Source organism: Apteryx mantelli, chromosome 4 (genome assembly GCF_036417845.1).
Source record: "Apteryx mantelli isolate bAptMan1 chromosome 4, bAptMan1.hap1, whole genome shotgun sequence".
Classification (NCBI taxonomy): Eukaryota; Metazoa; Chordata; class Aves; order Apterygiformes; family Apterygidae; genus Apteryx; species Apteryx mantelli.
Window position 1 is genome coordinate 48,100,394 of NC_089981.1, and position 14,106 is coordinate 48,114,499.

Sequence of the window (14,106 nt, forward strand, 5' to 3'; positions counted from 1 at the left end):
CTATTTTTGTTTTATTTAAAAAAAAAAACCCTAATTTATTTTGCAGTTTCACACTAATCACTTACACAGGCTATCAGTAAGACAGGAGCTTTTAGATATAATACATTTAAAAAACAATTTATTCAATAGTGGTCTTCAACAATGATGACAAATTGGGCATTACGGAAGATGAGACACGTCAGTGGAGACTTTTTTTCTTCCCACAAAGGAAGAAAAACTCAGGGATATCAGATACTCAAGGATATTCAGGGCAGGCGCTCCTAAGAGCAAAGTCAGTTCTCATCTGCTCCCCACAGATGAGCAACTCCTTTGCCCTATCCTTATCTCTAACTCTGGGGCACTTCATTCCATCACAGTCTCCTGACCCTCCCAAGTCTTACTCCCTCTTTTTCCTGCTACCTTAATTTCTTCCTATGAGTGAAAACTACATTATGCCATTACTGAGCAACATTATAAGCTACACTAGCAACTGTGGCTACAGTAAGAACACCTTATTTATAGCCTACATTCCCCAATTCTTAAACATAACCAGCCTGAAGAGCTATAGCCATTATCAAACATTCCTTCATTCATGATTTTCAATAGTATGTATAAAAGCCTATTTATTATTACTTAGTGGAAAGCCATTAAAATGATGAAAATAAGGCTTTCTCTCAAAATAAAAAAATCACTAATTAGTCAACAGCCCATGCAACCATAACCATTTGAAGATTAATTGCAGCCATATTAGCAGGAGAGGTCCCAACAACACCAGTTTTCAATGGAATAATTTCCAAACCCTGCTTCCATCTTTAAGACATGGTTTTAATGGGCCTTGTGTTAAGAAAGTCTGGGAGACTGCACTGCTCAATGCCACTGAAATAGGTGCCCAACAGATTAGGATAATGGCTTTCTCAGTACAGCAAAATTAGAGTTAGTAAACTTGGTTATTTTTAACCTCTGCAACTCACCTCTGCTGATGCGCTGTTTCTCTCCAGAGAGAATGCCTGGGCTGTCGATGATACTGATACTCTTCAGAACCTGGTTAGGTAATTGAGAACACATGAACCTGCACAAAGAGGAGAGAAACACATTAACAACAGCTCTAGCTCACATTGAAAGTCTCCCTTGATGTATCTGCTTTTAGACAGACTGGATGGAAATGATGGATATGAAATAGGATAAGCTCAAATTAGAATTAACTGGCTGCAGTTTTTAGAATAAATCTATAGTTTAAAGACAACAGATTAAAATTATGTCAAAACTCATATTTCAGAAAACTTAAAACTGCAATGTTCATTGTATTCGAATATCTGTTTTTGACATTGAGACTTGGCTCTGAACCACCATTTCTTGCATGACCTGTATAAAATGCGATTTCAAGTGTTGCATCATAAAAAGCAGCTACATAGTATCTGCCCAGATGCGAACAGAACTTTACAAAAAAATAGTTGTATGAGATGACCATAACTGCTTATGACACATTAGCATTCTAAGAACTTTGATCCTCTCATGCTTTTCATATTATAAAATTGTATTATAGAAACCCAGCAATATTGGGCTATCCTTGCAAATATAAAAGTTACATCATTTGCAAAAATAAAGTTAACAATCCTGTAAAGACCTGCTGTTCTTTTGCTTGTTTGTTTGTTTTAAGATCCCCTTTGGATGATTCAAAGAATCTAACAAGAATGCACATACCTTTTTGTGTCCATTCAGATATATATTAGAATGCAGAAGGATCACATTTATTCTCAGCAGTGCCAACTGTTGAGAATACTGCAATGTTCTTTAGCTACATTTACTTTATTTGGCATCCAAGGGCACACTAGGTTCCCCACCCCAAATTTTCCCTAAAAGTACACAGGAGAAATAAAAGACAAGTTTCTACACTCAGGAGCCTTACAATTTATTCAGAGACATGCCAACTATCACAAGTAGTGTGACACAGGGGGAAATAAGAAAGGGAAATGGAAAAAAGAGACAAGGTAACATCACTAATCAGCCTCATAAACTTACTGAGTACAAGTCTTGATTGTGCTACTGTGTTCTTGTTTGTTGATTTCCTATTTTCTCAGGCACTCTTTTCCCTCATGTTACATTCAGGTGAAAAGGGCATTTGACTGAGCAGCATAAGTGTCCATAGCCTTGTGAAAAGTGATACCTGATGTTTTGCCTTAGAACAAAACACTTGGACTGAGAAATCATTTTGGGGGGGGGGGGGGGGAAGTGGGGAGGGAGATGTATACAGAAATATATTAAGACAGGAATGAAAAATACAATATTGCGGATAAAGGATTGTCACTGACAGTACAGCAATTGAGAGAAAACAAAGAAAAATATGTAGTATGCTCACAGGTAAGAACAGGGGGAAGTGACTCAAGATGCTGAAATGAAGCCTAAGACATTTTTAACTAGATAAAGTAGGAAAGAGAAATGAGTTGAGAGTTTTGGAAATGCAGTGATATGATCAGAGGAACAGCCCAGGGGAATGGTGGGGGTGATATTATAACTTTGCAGCAGAGGTCTGCATGCTTAAGGAGCAAATGCAAATGTTGGGGAATATTAAGTTGCTTACAGTACTGTAATATAACAATACCACAATCACCAAAGAACAAAAAAATTTGAATAATTTAGTTGGTTACTTTGTCATATATAGAATGTACATCTTTTCAGCTAGCAAACGACCTTGGTTACATAAAATTCAGGACCTGACACAACCAGCTAGACAGGTGATTTAGCCACAAAATTATGTTACCCATTCATCCAAACAAACATGCAGTATTATTACATGTTCTGTGTAAGTATTAGAATATTGTGTAAAATACAATTTAAAATATAATTATATTAACTAGTTGCATGGATAGCCCAGTACACAGTGACATAGGGAGAGAGAGAAATAGAACAGTGCTGTGGAGGACAGAACTCTGCTAATAACTTCACAGAAAGTGGTCTTAGGCCACAAAAATATTATTTAAAATATGGCTTAACTGCAGCTTCCCACTGCACATAATTTTCTCTCTCAACAAACTGATAGACAAGCCAAATATAAGCAGCTATAAACTTTCTTCTATGAAATGTACAGCAAGAGATAAGACTGTACATGACGAACTTTTAACACATAAGCCAGAGTTTATCAGCCAGACAGGAAAGTTAAGAGAGAACCAATTTAACTTCATTGTCTTCCAAAACCAGGCCTCCATGTCAAATTGCTATCAAATACAGAAAGAAAATGAGGTGATTGCTCACACCATCTGAATAAAGTTATTAATAACTGATTTGAAAATATTTAGCCTGTTATACAAGTTACCTACTGCAATGCCCATAGCCCCTCAACAACTTTCCCCTTTTTATAAATGTACAACAGCCACCCAAAACTTAAAACTAATCTCCTGAGTCTCTCTGATTGCTCAGAGACCATCTCTAAAATTAATCACTAGCAGCTTGAATAGTTTGTTCAGAAAGTATATTCAAATGTTATCCATTCGCGTAGGCCTTATTACACATCTCAGCAACTCACAACTTTAAAGAGCTATACCAAAAACTCTGGTGTATAGGAGACAGCACAAAGCAATAAAAGAGCATCAAAGGGAACAGATCTCTGTTTTGGATGGTAGTTTTTAAAATTGTACTAATCTACTAGTTTAATTAAGCAGAGAGATTTATGCCCAAACTGATCTAAAGCTTAAACTGCCTAATGCCTTACAAACAAGTCAATGGGTGAAGCGTTTCAGCAGTTTTCTGTGAACTTGTTTTAATGATGATTTTATGTTCTGGTAATTTAATATATATACACACACATACCTTATCTTTTTTTTCCTCCAATTTTTTTCTTAAAAATGTACTTAGCTCTATGCTAATGCTACCTTACATAGTACTGTAATTTTTAACTTACTTGAACTGCCACTACTCCTACTTGTCATTATTGTCATATTGTTCAAAATGAGTACAGCAGAAAAGACTTAGCAAACATTGATGTTTGAAGATGATATCAAGTAGAAATTTAAACTTACAACCAAAAGACAGCAAACAACCAAAATCTCACCTGTTCAGGAAAGCATTTCCAAAGCGGCTGAGTTTGCGGAATGGCTTCTTAGGATCAACAACTAGGGCATTTCCAGGAACACTTCCTTCTGAATCCCCATACATCACAGCAATAAAAGAATCTGTGGTAGGCTCTGGACCAATGCGCATGCCTGGAAAATCCTGTTCGAGCAGATACCTTGAGATGGAGAGCACATAAAGGAACAAAATGAATAACAGATTTATGACAAAAATAAATACCTATAATTCTCTTGAAAATTCCCAAGGATGTATATGCTCTAGAGTCATAAAATTACATTTTTCCTGCATTTCACTGTTTCTGTTCGCTAGGGGAAAGAAAAGAAATCAGAAGTGAATTTCATTTTTTCCACAACAACTAGGTAATAGGATAAAGAAAGTCAGTCCCTCCACAAAAACAGGCTGGAAAGTATTCCCTCAACTATAGCACCTGGACCATTCAAATGCATGCTTCTACTGACAATCACAGTGTTGTAGTTAGAGTACTTTGCCAGGCCTGTTGGTAGCTAGCAAATACCACACTGCTTACATTACAAGACATTGCTTCTTTTGTATGTCTCCTCAAGCTGTGAGTGCTGCTAGTACTGAGAGGCAGTGGTTTGAAACACAGCCCATTAACAGATTTGTCAGTTTGCTGACAGCTCTAAGCCTTAAATGAATTCAGTTACAAGATAAGATTTTATAGCTTTAACCCATCTTACCATAGGCACAGATCATACACTTGTTGAGGCAATACTGTTGCATCTGTTTGGGAGTGAGGAAAGGAGATTTCATTTTGGCCTGTATATCAAATAATAATTGTTAACAAAGTTATACCTGCAGAACTTCAGGCCTAAAGGCAACTTACCTCCTTGAGACATCAAGTCATGCAATGTTGTACCAACAGAAAGACTTTTGTACCTTCTCCTGAGTAAGCTACTTAGAGACACAAACATCATGTACTCAGTGGACCAAGTCTGATACAGCAAGTTTTGACTTTCAAGGTGACAAGATCTCAAATAAAGGATGCACATATTTAAAGGCTAAAATTTAATAGAACTGGAGCCTGTACTCAAAGAAAAGCTTGCTGGCATCTCTCCCTGAATGGAAAGTGAGAAGCAAGAGAACACACAAGCCTATCAAGTAAGCCTCCAGCTTGCAAGATTACTCCAGCCTACACTATGACAACTGCTACTTTTCAAAAAAGGAGCAAACCATCCTCTTCACTTTTACAGTATATCACTACTATTGTCTTCATTCACAACAGCATCATCTTGAAAATTATCACCTTGAAAGACTAAGGTCAAATAGCTTTTTCAGTATGCTGTAATTTGTCATTACAAGAGCATTAAAATCCTCTCTCAAATCAGCTAAGTAAAGTCTTACCAATAATTATTAATTCCACAGCTTTCATGTCACCTTGGAGTTCTTTGAACCAATTTTGACCAACTATGGTCTAGTTTTTTTAAAATAATCAACCTGGATTTAAACCAGAATTCTTCAGGCATGGGTGATGGTCCCACATTCAATGGCAGTACTAGATAGCTTTGAGCATGTGCTAGATCAACACCAGTCTTCGAGCAGTAGGTTTGTCCTGGTCCTTAATCTCACAACAGTTGCCTGTTTCTCTATTATTTCATGAAGCAACATTGATTTGAGAGGACTTGCAGGCTGCTCTAAGCGCAAAAACATGCCACAAAGTATCTGTACTTGCTGAAGACTCCTGTTTGTCTTTCAGTTCTCCAGTGCCAAAACATTCAAAGCAGTTACAGTATCAGTGCACAGAAGCTAATTTTAAGGAACTAAATCTACACTACCTATTTCAAAGATCTCTTTCTACTAGCCTTATTAAACTGGTTCCAAGCAGCTCAATATTTTTACTCGAAGCTGCAGGGAACAATTCTATTTTCCTACATGAAGGCTATGATCTAAGAGGCTGAAAGCAGAGAACAGTTATTTAATTGTGACTTACTGCATCTTTCTGCTTCCAAAAAAAAAATTGCTAAAAACTATGGGAAAGGAAGAACATAAGAACTTTGAGGACAGAACTTGCTGAAGTAATTCGTTCTGCTTCTGGAATAACCTGTACCTAATGCTCAGGAGCGCACAAATAAAACAAACGCCTTTCCAAAAGGAAAAAAAACAACCCATTCTGCACCTGCATGAATGTACAATGCACCAAATATATGACTTATTTGGTAAAGATGAAGGAACAAAATGAAGAAAAAACTCCTTTTGGAGCTCAAAAGTTGAACTCTTTATGCATGGAAACATTAGAGTTTCAAGTGCTTTAGCAAAGAGCTAAATTCCTGAAATAGAAAAGCATATCCCTACCTTCTCATGAAATACTATGACAGACTATAGTCCTCTAAAACAGTTTGTAATGACTGATTTGTGACAGCCACTTTTTTTTTTTTTTTTTTTTTTTTACTAAAGTCAGACTAGACTTTATCTGCAGCACTGATTTTGAAAGGTTAGTTATACTTTTAACTTCTAAAACGAGATTTCAACTTGCCATGATAAAATGTTCCATTTTAAAATCTCTTATTTCTGCTTTTCCTCACTGCCCTTCTTTCAAGGGAAAAGAAATCTCTATGGGATCCATAACTAAGTTCTTTTTTTGATATGAATCATCACTGCCAGACTCCTGCTGACAGAAGGCAAGCAATTCATAAGGTGCTGACACAACTGACAAGAAGCTCCCAGAACAGCAGTGAACACCTTGTACCGAACCAGACGTGCCTAAGAAAAGTCCCAGACCCAAGTCACACAGAACAACTGCATCATGGGATCTGAACGCAGGATAGAAGACCTCCAGGATAATAGTGCAATTGCTATACATCACAAGCTGGTGAAGCTGACAGGCATGGTGATGCATCTTCAGCGGTCTTTCTCCTTTAGATCACTAAAAACAGTAATTGCGTGGCCTGCTCATGAACATTTTCTAGCACATGCAACACTTGCAGAATTTATGAAGAGTTGAAAGTATCAAGCACCTTTTAGGATTTTCAGCTCAGAACAAGAACAGTGCAAATTCATATTATCTGCATATTCCAATAACTAGACAAATACTGGACTTGAATATAAGTGCTACTGGATTGCAAAGATACTTTCAAACTAACTTCACAGATACAGCTTAAAAAAACCCAGAAAATAAAACACAAAAAAATAAGTTTTTATAATGACAACAACCCATGTAGGTAAGAGCTCCTTCTAAATATTGAGTCCCACCCAACAGTCACAGTGCTGGGCCTGGTAGAGCTATTCAACAGACACAGGCAGCACATTGTAATGGCAATTAAGATACTGTCTGACAGTCACACATCAAGGATCAGTACAGTCCAAAATAAACCTTAGATCTTGAGTGCTGGCTGTATAAGCTATCACACTTCCTCTCAACATGAAAATATCAGCTTCACTTAGCTGCACAAAAGGGAAGACCAGTCTTCCATAAACAGAAATGTTTCAACTTTTTGTACAGTATGCTACATTAAGATAGGAAAATACCTGGATTTTTAACATCCGTGACCTCATGGCCTTCTCAGGAATTTTCAGCAGAGAGGGAGTTCAAAAAGGTTCACAGGAAGAATGCTTAAAAATAGCACATGTCCCAAAGACAGTCTAGATCAAACAACAGACATCCTGTTGACTCAAGGCACTTGCTCTTCTCCCTTTGTTTTTACCTGGGCTATAACCTATCTCCTTGGCTAATAAACATCCTTCTATTTCCTTTTGCAAGATCTGTAGCCAAACTATGGGAAACTGTTTTACAGAAGTTCCAGAGACAGCAAAGAGTACCCAGAGCTCCTCAGGCTGATAACCATCTGAGGTCTCAACGCTTCGGCTAAGCCATACTAACATGCCAGCGCAGGCTTGCCGGACTGAGCAGCACTGGACAAGGAAACACTAGCGATTGTTCTGGTGTATGGAGACACAAACTGAAGACTCCTTTGAGAAGGCTGTTTGACTCAAAACCAGCTACTGCCCCCCACACACACTTTTTTTCTTTAAGCACAACAAAACTAGCATAGGATTTTTGCTCTTGTATGAGAATTCTGCTCTGAATAAAAACTCATTGCATGTGGTATCAGTAAGAAAGAAGTTCAGCTTTATAACCCCTGAGAAATTAAGAACAATTCTTTTTCCGCAAAAGATGTAGCCCATTCTTGCCACACAATCAATTGCAATTTTCTTGCAAGCTCCAAATATTATGCATACGATATAGTGCTTTTAGAAAATTCAGCTCTGGTTAAGTTAAATACCATTTTAACCTCTGAATAACTTCTGAGGAAACTAAAAGCATAGCCTGGCAAGCTGAGCAATTTAATTGTTTTTTCCTCATTTTGATGAGTTAAAAAAAAAAGTCTCTTACACTTTTAAAATAGAGTTACTAACAAGTTAAATGCATTATTATAACAGACTAGAAGTTTAATTCATCATTAGAAAGAAAGAGATCGGTGACTACAGATTTGCACAGACTAGCTCCTATCTCTGATATACTACAATTCTCTTGTTTCTCCTTTCCCCTCTTCTTCCTCTAGAGCAGCCATGACAAATTGAGAGAACTGCAGAAGCACCACAGGTATGTTGTCAAGCCGCTTACAGGCAAGATGAGCACCCTCTCTCACCCCATTAAAAACTAATCAGACAAAAGCAAGCATCGCTATTTGTGCCTGGACGTATTTGTTTGAATTGTCAGCATTGTCAGACACTTAAAACAATATTGCCACACTGCACCTTACTCAGACAGTGAAGCTGTCTAGTTTCACTTTATTGTTCCAAGTGCAAAGAGTATAAAAGCATCTAGTGAAAGATCAGAAACACTGTTAGAATTAAAAACCTAGAAATGTGTGTGGGGGGGGTTGTTTTGTTTTTTGGGGGTTTTGGGGTTTTTTTTTTGAATCTTAACACTTCGCTTAGGGACATTTTGTTATTGCTGGATCAATGTTTTACATGAAGACTTGGTGGAAGAAACGGGGTGGATGTGTCAAGAGTTCTAAAAATATACAGTTCTCATGATAAATAAAACAGGATAATTTGATGTAGAAGTTAACAGCACAAAAAGTAAATCCAAAATGAATATTTATCAGATAACAAAATTTTAGGTTCACCTATAAACATAATAGTAAACACTAAAGTAGATCTAGTACGTCCTCCTTTAATTCCATCTGCCACCAAGGTAACAAACACCTAAGCATATTTTCAGAGGAATTATTCATCTAGATGAAACTAATGTTTTATTGCCTCAGAAATTAAAAAACAAAACAAAAGCCTCCTCCACCAAAGAGCATGATCCTTTTTTTCCTATTCAAGACATAGTCCTCCATAAAAAGCTGACTATGAAATGAAGAACTGGGGAACAGAAAGGAGTTCCAATTAATATTTTAAATAATGTTTGCTTGTTAAAAGGCTGCTGGAAAAAAAAAAAGATCTAGTCTAACTTAATTCTAAGAACTATTATCTATAATAAACTGATTTAAAACAATCTTTAGAGAGTAAGATAGGACTTTTCCATTGAAAATTCACCCTATTAGAGAGAAAATTTATATGTGGTTGACCTGGACACTATAATAATTCCCCTTTTCTTCTTTCATAAGCCTTGCCTCCATATACAAGCAGTATTTCACTTCTCACTTCTTTGCTCTTTTTTCTCTCAAAATTGCCTTTTGAATGTCAGTCAATGTGGTATAACTTTTATACTGCTATCATAAGTTGCTGTTCATTTTGAATGGAGTGTGTTCTCATTCTGATACTGACAGTTTTTAATCTATTCTATAGTGAATGCAGATGTAATGAACACTTATCTGGTTTCCCCAGGGACAGTGTTAATGGTGAGGTCGGACTGTGCTTCTGTGGAGCAACAACAGCTGTTTTATTACAGATTGGGTCTCAAGGGTGAATACCTTTCTGAGTTCTTTGATACCTAATAAGGGATTAAACCACACTGCTATCTACCTAAGATGGGAGGAGAAAAGGGAGGAGAGAAGGGCATACCATAGCAGAATTCTCTTCCTCCACTCAGTCAGGTATTTTAATAAAGCTCTTAAGAAAATACCTTTGAAACCTTCATCTCTGTCAAACTTAGTTGACATTTGCCAGTGGGTTCAAAATTTGTTGGGATGTCTTCCCCCAACAGTGACCACTGAAGCCTCATTTCCTTGGGAAATCAGGCTAAAAGGCTGGAAATAATTGTAATAAATGATGTTTCTTTTTTGGCCCAGCCAAAAATAATAAGCCAGCCCTACTGCTCAGCATTTTACAGGACATGTTTAAAGTGGTAACTGGTTACTTACAAAGCAGCAGTACCAAAAATGCTTTTAAAGCGCTACAGGAATATCAGCATTTCTAACCCTGATATTGACTTATACTCCAATCAAATACGGGCAACTACAAAAGGCAGAAAACATGAATGTCTATAAATCAAGAACATGTGTTCTCATCTAAGGCAAACTCCTCCAGGAAAAGGAAAGGAAAAAAAACCCCAAAACCCAGCCATCTATGAATTGCAAATGACACAGCAACTTAGCTGACAGGTTGAACAGGTTCTAGTAAGTCAATCCGGACCATTCTGTCTCAAAATTACCCATGCTCTCACCTTCCTTTGTCCATAAGCCAAGAACACCGCTTATCTGGAAGTATACTCAGGCCCACAAAGCAGTTTTAATTTGTACACCAGTAAGACAGATAATTCATCAGTCAGCATGTCTAAACAAATGTTAGGAAAAACCCAAGTTACCTCTCCTCACACACTTTCTGGCAACTGCCTTTGGGGATCTTGAAACTAAGTTTCTCTTAATTATAGCCCTGTTTCTATTTTTACTTACTCCTCTGAGCAAAGACACTGTACATAAGTGTTTGCAGGAATTCATCAATAACCAGTAAAGAACCAAGTTCTGCTTTAAGCTTCCAATTAGCTAGTTGTGAAACTGGAAAAGAAACCTGACTGGCTCTGTAAATATCTGAGAAGTGCTCAGGGGAGTAAAGGTAAACATTGTTCTCCAATGCAGAAGAAAGGAGGTAGGTCTTTTGCACAATAAAAAGAACAAAAAAGTTACATAAGGCTGCCAGTAACCTTTCAAACCAAAAGTGAAAGATTTGTAAAATTTCAAGAAAGACTCTAATGAACTTCGGATATAAGGAAGAGGTAAAATTTTGATCCAACTGACCTCTCAGCGTCCTTTGGAAAGTTTTAAATAATCTTTCTTAGAGATTTCTAAGATATTCACAGTCTCCTAACAACTGAGGCACACTTCAGCCTCCTAACATCATAGTTACTAACTAAGGAAAACAGAAGAGACAGAAAATACTACAACAGCAACATTATTGTTAGGCTGCCATACTTGTGATATTTCTTACTCAATGTAATTAAGCAAAACAGCAGGGAGAAAACTTTCAAGATACTATGGTGTCTTTTGCCCCAAACTGTTATCCCATTTCTCCCCTGTCTTCACATACAATCTATTGCAGTAAGCTACTTTTGGGAAAGAACGAGAAGGAAAAGGTTAAATGGTCTGTGATGACTGATGCAGTCATGGTATATTAGCTTGAAGTGACTATTTTTCTTTGAAGTAGCTTAGATAAATGAAGTTAACAGGAAGCAGAGAGCCAGGTCGCACTTTCCCAGCAGAACATGAAATCGAGAGAACATTCTTAGACAGGAAGTTGCCAGAAGAGCTACAGATCGTCTGCAAGACCCACAGGCGGCGGCCACCCCCAGCGCGGTGTTTCACGCGGAGCAGCCACCGCGTAACGGCAGCTTGCCCGCGCTGAACATCACCTCACACCGCCAGCAGCGACCGAACTCGGCTCTCTTGGACCTCTTACTTTGCCGCTAGGCTGCTTTTAAGGAAACTTCGGAGCCCTACTACAGGGCCAGCAGCTCGGCACGCTGTCAGAGTGGGGGTTTTATCCTGCTTTTTCGCCCCGGAGGTTGGGGGGGCGTGGCCTGATACCCGGCGAGGCGGGAACCGTTAACGCCCAGCAGGTAGCGGCCGCCGCGCAGGCGAGAGGGGGGCGCAGGCTCCGCGGGCGCCTGCACCTGCCCGCGGGGAGCGGAGGCCGCGAGCGGAGCGGGCCGCCGAGGAGGGGGAGAGGGAGAGGGGCCCGCCGCGGGGCGCCACCTACCGGATGAAGGTGGTCTTGCCGGTGCTGTACTGCCCCACCAGCAGCACCATGGGCTTGTTCTCGAAGTCGGCCTCCTCCAGGGCGGGCGAGTGGAAGTCATGGAAGCGGTAGTGCTCCTCCAGCGGCAGCAGCTTGCGGAGGTAGAGCTCCCGAAGCGCCCCGGTCACCGTCTGCACCACGTCGCTGCCGCCTCCGCCGCCCCGCTCCCGCCCGCCGCCCTGCTTCCCCAGCCAGCTGAACATGCCGCCGCCCGCCGCGCTGCCCCGCCGCACTGCCCGCCGCCGCCGCTCCTCCCCGCGCACGCAGCCGCGGGGGCGGGCCGGACTCCGCCCTCCCTCCGTGCCGGGGCGGCGGCAGCGGCAGCAGCAGCAGCGGCAGCAGCGGCAGCGGGGCCGCCCGCATCCTGCCGGCGACTCCGCCTAATGGCGGGGCCGCGCCGCCCGGCCGGCGGCCGCCGCCTCTGGGCCGATCCCCCGCAGCCCTGCGCTGGCGGCTCGCCCCGCCCGGGCTCCCTGAGGGCCACGGCGGGGGCAGGGCTGGCGGCTCCCCCCCGCCCGAAGCGCCAGCGCCGCAGCGCCAAAGCCAGCCTGCGAGGCGCCTCCCTGCAGTATAAACTCCGTGTCCGGCGGGGGGGCGGGATTGGTTGTTCAGGGTTTGGGGTTTTTCCCCCCGAACCGGTGAGGTTTTTTGGCTCCAGATCTGCCGCTGGAGGTTACTTGCACCTGCTGCTGTTCCACGGCCGAAATTCGGTCCCGCGAGATGGAAGCCAGAAGCTCTTGACAAATCAGATCCGAACAGAGATTCGCCAAAATCTTTTTCACGTTTTTCTGAAGATTGTAACCGTCCTTAGACGTCAGAGCAGTGCGTGACTAAATGCGGTGGGGGTTAACTGCTACGTTAGACAACTTACTCTCTTCTAAATACAGGGAAAATTCTCAGTATGACATTAAAATTTTGCTGTGGGACTTAGGTAGCAGATACAGGCTATCGTTTTTAACCTCAGCTCTTCCGCCCAAGATGATCACCTTTTCCATTAATTTTACAACAGACTTTAATGGAAAAAATACCATATTCACTAACAGATATAAGACATCAATAAAATGAATAAATATTCCTCTGATATGAAAGTTTTATTTGTGCTCACTTGAACAGATGCTTGGGCTTACAGTTTAAAAAAAAAGTGGCAATTTTTACTAAATCTGTGCGTAAACAGTGTGTTAGAAGTACATCTTTCCTGTGGCACGCTTACATAAAGTCTTCGGCTTCTTTGCAATATTCCCATCATCATAATTGCTTTTAGCTGGTCCGCTGCACCTACAGATTCACATTTTTAGCTATTCACCTTTCACAATCCTCCTCCTAATTTCTATCTTGGATGTTACCTTTTTCTCTATATGTTCCTGCTCTTTTCTAAATACATCAGCAGGTTTAGATGTGCCCTTTCCCTGTCCCCTCCCTCCCTGCTCTGTTCCTCGAAGAACAGATGTTAGACTTTAATAATGCTCTGCCTCTGAGCATTTAACCACTCTGCCTTTTCTTGGTTCCTTGCTTCACATTTTATTTAGGGCTGTGCATGTGTTTTGCAACCTTTTTTTTGCAATTTCCATGCTGAGTCTAAAGATTTTACATCACTTCATGTAGGGTCTTGTTGACTGGCTTCCTCATTTTTTGAAATCCCCTTTTTTAAATTTCATTTTCACATTTGTCCTGTTTTTTATGACTTTTCCCCCCAAGCTTGTTAAATGTAATTATGTTATCCTTGCTGAACCCATGTAAACTTACCAATGGCAACAACCAGTGGCAAAGAGGTCCATAAATTAATTACATGCTGTGTGAAGAACTACCTTCTTTTGTTTACTTTGACCTTGACACTTGTTTTTTTTGTTTGATCCCCTTGAGGTCTTGTGTTAGAGGAAAAATGCACAGTCATTCCCTGTCCATCTCCCTCAGGCCAAGGCCAGA

General features: G+C 40.3%; 1 protein-coding gene across 1 annotated transcript in view; it reads right to left on the reverse strand.

Annotated features, from left to right (window-relative positions):
* Positions 1-12,391, reverse strand: part of EHD4 (EH domain containing 4) — a 34,423-nt gene extending 22,032 nt beyond the window's left edge. Inside the window, exons 1-3 of the mRNA XM_067296473.1 lie at positions 12,145-12,391; positions 4,025-4,201; positions 951-1,048 (exon numbers count right to left, since the gene is read on the reverse strand). Of these exons, the coding sequence (XP_067152574.1) occupies positions 951-1,048; positions 4,025-4,201; positions 12,145-12,386 (517 nt within the window). The 5' untranslated portion in view covers positions 12,387-12,391. The remainder of the gene's footprint in view (positions 1-950; positions 1,049-4,024; positions 4,202-12,144) is intronic.
* Between the last annotated feature and the right edge of the window lie 1,715 nt (positions 12,392-14,106).